The sequence below is a fragment of the Lucilia sericata genome, unplaced genomic scaffold (genome assembly GCF_015586225.1).
Source record: "Lucilia sericata isolate MDLA Ls3-8-SP2 unplaced genomic scaffold, ASM1558622v1 Contig000338F_arrow, whole genome shotgun sequence".
In the NCBI taxonomy this organism is placed as follows: Eukaryota; Metazoa; Arthropoda; class Insecta; order Diptera; family Calliphoridae; genus Lucilia; species Lucilia sericata.
The window spans coordinates 222874-228873 of record NW_023994358.1 but is presented as its reverse complement, the minus strand read 5'-3'; the positions used below and the strand labels follow the sequence as shown (position 1 = coordinate 228873).

Below are 6000 nucleotides of genomic sequence, written 5' to 3'. Positions count from 1 at the left end.
ATTACACAAAAATATAAACAAAAGACATGCAACAGCAGGCCATAAACGAAATGAAAACGAAATACCATCCACAATTTACTCTCCGATAACATTAAACACGATGAAATGAAAAACGAAACACAGATACTTCGTAGGTAGAATACAACAAACACACACACACGCACACAACAGCAGCAGGCAAACAGACTTGCTTTGCTCAAAGTTCGTAGTAAAAATGTTGATTTTTGGGGGATTTCGAGTATCTCTGTGTGTGTGTGTTGTTTTGTTTGTTTCAATGTGCGTATTCTGTGTGTTTACCGAACTGTGGAATCGTCTATGGATTTAGTTGTAATACGATTGCCGGGCGGTTTGGTTGACTTTTACAAGAACAGAACGCACATACGGGCGTTCGGTTTTGGGATACAAAACAATTTCAAAAAGCTACTTCTACTACTAGTGGAGTTAAATAAAAACAAAGAAAATTTTAACGAAATTTAAAAAAAAGCTCCCCTTTTTAAGAAAATTTATAATGGAATTTTTTGCATAAAAGAAAATAAAAACAAAATGTGTTTAAATAAAAGGATTTAAAGTGTTTTGTTAAAATAAAAAAGAAAATTAATGAAAAATTTATTAAAAAAACAAAACTCATTTATAAAATAAGATTATAACTAAATTTAAAATTAAGTTCTAACTAAATAACTAATAACATTTAAAGCTTCAAAAAGAATTAAAAATACTCCTCTAACTGGTGTCAATAATAAATTTTCCGAAAAAAATTACCAACAAAATAAATCAAAATGTCAGTGTTTAGTGCTACAAAAACGAATAAATAAAATTTTATAAAAACAACTACAACAACATTAAATACACAATTTTTTAAATTCTTAACACAAATCAAATACTATTTGAATTTATAGCTTAAAACTCATTTACTTAAAACAGATCATAGAAAGAAATAAAAGAAAAACGTATAAAAATAATAAGAAAACAAAAAAAGTTTCTTCAAATCACATTCAAAATGCATCATATGTTAGAGCATTTGTTGAGTTTTAAAAATATCTTTAAGATTAACAATAACAACAACAATAATACACATACTAATAATACTCATGTCGCCAACATGTTAAGAACTAAAGCAACAAAAACAACATATGGAATAAATCCAACAGCAGCATCATCATCATCATCATCAGCACCCAAACATTTTGGCTTGATGTCAATGCAGTTGCTGTTGGTATTGTTGGTATTTTTATTAGCCGATAGTGGATTATATGGATTAAAAATAGTTACAGCTCTTAAGGGTAAGTTTTTTGGAAATGATAGATGCGTTTTTAGCCTTATATGGTTATAAAACATAAATTTTAAACTAATTTGAGTTCTTTTGAAAAAAAATATTTTTAATCTTGGGGATTAGTTTTCGGGAAGTAAAAGATTTATAGGTTTTTGAGGCAAGGCTGGTTTGTAGAAAAATACATTTAGAAGTTTTAAGCTTATAAAAGATCAGCAATGAGTCATGCTTAAGCAGGTTAAATTTTAGTTAGTATTTAAGTTTTAGTTAGTGCTTAATCCAACTGAGGATCATTTTATAAAAGTTTTAAACTGTTAACGTCTTGAATTATAGATTTTAAAGCAATTTTAAAGAAATATAAATAGAAAGATTCAGATCATCTTTAATGATCTAAAAAGCCGAAACATTGATCAGTTATGAAAGAAATTTTGAAACTATTTCTCTACAATATTGATTTGAAATTGTTCTAGTTCAGTTCTAGTTAAGTACTCGTTCAGTTCTAGTTCAGTTCTAGTTCAGTTTCTAGTTCAGTTCTAGTTCTAGTTCAGTTCTAGTTCAGTTCTAGTTCAGTTCTAGTTCAGTTCTAGTTCAGTTCTAGTTCAGTTCTAGTTCAGTTCTAGTTCAGTTCTAGTTCAGTTCTAGTTCAGTTCTAGTTCAGTTCTAGTTCAGTTCTAGTTCAGTTCTAGTTCAGTTCTAGTTCAGTTCTAGTTCAGTTCTAGTTCAGTTCTAGTTCAGTTCTAGTTCAGTTCTAGTTCAGTTCTAGTTCAGTTCTAGTTCAGTTTCGTTAGTTCAGTTTCTAGTTCAGTTCTAGTTCAGTTCTAGTTCAGTTTCTAGTTCAGTTCTAGTTCAGTTCTAGTTCAGTTCTAGTTCAGTTCTAGTTCAGTTCTAGTCAGTTCTAGTTCAGTTCTAGTTCAGTTCTAGTTCAGTTCTAGTTCAGTTCTAGTTCAGTTCTAGTTCAGTTCTAGTTCAGTTTCTAGTTCAGTTCTAGTTCAGTTCTAGTTCAGTTCTAGTTCAGTTCTAGTTCAGTTCTAGTTCAGTTCTAGTTCAGTTCTAGTTCAGTTCTAGTTCAGTTCTAGTTCAGTTCTAGTTCAGTTCTAGTTCAGTTCTAGTTCAGTTCTAGTTCAGTTCTAGTTCAGTTCTAGTTCAGTTCTAGTTCAGTTTCTAGTCAGTTCTAGTTCAGTTCTAGTTCAGTTCTAGTTCAGTTCTAGTTCAGTTCTAGTTCAGTTCTAGTTCAGTTCTAGTTCAGTTCTAGTTCAGTTCTAGTTCAGTTCTAGTTTCAGTTCTAGTTCAGTTTCGTTCAGTTCAGTTCTAGTTCAGTTCTAGTTCAGTTCTAGTTCAGTTCTAGTTCAGTTCTAGTTCAGTTCTAGTTCAGTTCTAGTTCAGTTCTAGTTCAGTTCTAGTTCAGTTCTAGTTCAGTTCTAGTTCAGTTCTAGTTCAGTTCTAGTTCAGTTCTAGTTCAGTTCTAGTTCAGTTCTAGTTCAGTTCTAGTTCAGTTCTAGCTCAGTTCTAGCTCAGTTCTAATTAAGTTACTGTTTGAAATAGATCGATACTTGAAACTTGTCGTATCTTTTTGATATTAAAGTCATCTTATCATCATCATTCAGATTTTTTCAAGGTTTAACTCTCATTCTATGCAGCCATTTGTAGATTCTCTCTTATAGAACTGAAAGATTTCAATACTGGTCTCTCATTGTTCAACTGTCACATTTTTGTTAGATATGGACATTTGATAGACATTTTCCCAATCATTTTTTATATCATATTTTATCTTAAATAATTATTGTGCTTTAATTATTCCTAACAAAAAACTTTCTGTTATTAAGTCATTTTCAATTGAAGACAAAATATCCAACTTTTCTCTTTTCCAAACTCACGATTTATTCGCGAATAATAAAAAACTTTTAGAAAATTGAAAATTTAAGTTTTTTTTTTAACTTTTTATAATGATTTCTTATGCTTTGCAAATAAAATAATATCAGTTACAATAAAACCTGCATTTCTGCTTTTTCTTAAACTCTCGATTTATTCGTGAGTATTAACAAAATTTTAAGAAAATGTAAAATTCTTTCTTTAATCTTAAAGTTTAAAAGTTTTAAACATTTTTCATATTTTTCCACATTTTTTTAATAAAATTTTTAAAAAGAATTTTTTTTTTACATTTTTAAAATTTTCCAATAATTTTCCATAAAATCATAAAGCAAAACAAGAAAACACTTTAAAAATTTTCATTTGAAAAACAGCAAGCAAACAATATTTTCACCCTTGAAAACCATATTTTTTTTGTGGAATTAACACAGCCAGCCATTTTTATAACTATCGATTGTTGTTGTTGTATCTTTCCCTGTTATGCACAATTTTTTCTTTGTAAAAACAATCTGCACTCTTAAGAAAATGTGTGTAATATGATCTTGTGGAAAACCCTAGGATGCCTAACATACACACACACATACAAGAACAATTTATTAACTATAAAACCTTGTATACTTGTAAACAAATAAACTAAATACTTGTTAGAAGTAGAATATGGATATGGGGTAAAATACATAAGAATTCATAAGTGTATAAACACGGCGGGATATTTGTTAGTTAAACAGACAGACAATAAATGTTGTAAAATATGTATATAAACTACCTGCTTTTGTTGTAATACAAATATTAATATTTGCTTAGATTTTATTAGAGATTTAGTTTTTTTTTTCAAGAGTTTTAAAGACATATGGTGCAAAATAACAAAAGGGCAAATATAAGAAATTGATAATAAATTTTAGGAAATTTTAGATAAAATTACTAACTAAATTTAATCAAATTTTTAATAAGATTTATTTTGCTTTAAGACTTAACTTCTTTCTTTCCTTTGCTTGTCTCTCTCTCTCCTAATCAAATTATTTCACTTTTATATAATTTTGCCTTATAGGCGCCAACCTACTTACCTTTTTTTCCCTACATTATTCAGTTATTCTTGTTAAGAAATTCATCATATCTAATGTATTATCTATTGACCCTATTTTACATTTTAAATTTTGAAATACTCTAAACATAAGAAAAAAAAAAGTTATTTTCATATGCATACAAAATAGTATAACTGTAAGGTATGTTAGAGTTACAGAAAGAAAAAAAAACGTAATCTTTGGGAAACTCAAAACTATTGTAGTTTTATTTGAAAACTATGAAAAGGTATTATTAGCTGACTTACAATAAAATAGCCTAAGAATATTCTGCTATAAATTGTGTTAGTTGTTTTTCCTCTATACACACTTGTAGTTAGTTTTTAGAGCATAGAAGAAAATTTACCATTTACTTCATTTATTTAACTGGAGCATATCATAGTTTTGCAAAGAAATAGGAGTCAAATTTCGTAAAATAAAAAACTAGAAAAATGCATAAAACTGTTATAAGTGTAGCGAAAAAAAAACAAAAGTCTAAAGGCTAACTAGTGACCCAAAAATGGATGAAAAAAAAGATTTATAAGGTTGCTTAGAATTGTATATTAATACAGATTTCTTTTTATTTTTTGATACTAAAATTTTAGCATAATACTTAAAATCATGTGTCATTAATCTTTTTAAAGTTTGTTTCTAACAACATTTAATCCAATCAGTGACAGTCTAGACGTATGAGATGTTCCAAAGTTTTTTAGTCTCCCATTAAGGTTCATTTCCTAAGAGCTTTCTTGTGAATTAAACAGATATAGATGGAGTTAAAGAATGACAGACAGACGCATGAATGGCCAAACGGAAGGACGGACAACCGAATAAAGCTAGTATTAATACACTTACTAATACTTCGAGGTGCTAGAAATGTAATTAATCCTTTATTTTGTTAAGATATTCTTATAATCAAAAGCTTTTAAATTGTTTAAACTTTTGCTTATTAACTTTAAACTTTACGGATTTACGGACGTATGGAAGGATGGAAGGACGGATGGATGGATGGACAGATGGACGGACGAGACAGGGGATATGAAGACAGACCGACGGACAGACAAGAATTCAAATTTAACAACTAATTTTTCGTTGACTTCCTCCTTTTTGTTCCAAAAGCTTTCGTATTATGATTTAAAATTAACATTAAATATCAAATGTTTGCTTACAACTTGGAAACACTTGGAAAATAATAGTTTTCTCAACAATAAAGGAAATATTTTCTCAATATAAGAAGAACTTTGAAGTTAGACAAGGTCACTTAAATAATCGTTAACAGTCTAGATGGATGGTTAAGATGTTACAAATCTTTATTTGTTTGAACATTTCTCCTGCTAGAGCTTTCTTGTGAATTGAACAGATATTATAGATGGAGGAAAGGAATGACAGACAGGACAAACGGAAGGACGGACAACCAAATAAAGCTATAATTATTTCATTTACTAATACTTCGAAGTGTTAGAAATATAATGAGCCCTTCTTTTAGTTAGGAGATTCTAAAAATCTAAAGCTTTTTAATTGTTTAAAATGTTCCTTAATAACTTTGAAATCAAGCGGAGGGATGGATGGACGGACGGACGGAAGGACAATAAATTCTTAAACATTTTTCTGTTTGAAAGATTTGGTCCATTTTAAAAGATTTCTTCATCTCAATATTTCTCTTTCAGGGAAAGTTTGTAACTTAAACAAATATAGAGACAATGAGATGGATATGAAGACAAAACGACAGACAGACAGACGGAAGAATGGACAGACAAATATAGCCAGAGTTCAACAACTAACTTTTCGTTGACTTCCTCCTTTTTGTTACAA

General features: G+C 29.0%; 1 protein-coding gene across 1 annotated transcript in view; it reads left to right on the top strand.

Annotated features, from left to right (window-relative positions):
• The first annotated feature begins 709 nt into the window (after positions 1-709).
• LOC119603803 (protein sax-3-like) overlaps positions 710-6000 on the top strand; it is a 77828-nt gene continuing 72537 nt past the window's right edge. Inside the window, exon 1 of the mRNA XM_037955995.1 lies at positions 710-1280. Coding sequence (XP_037811923.1) covers positions 998-1280 — 283 coding nt within the window. The 5' untranslated portion in view covers positions 710-997. The remainder of the gene's footprint in view (positions 1281-6000) is intronic.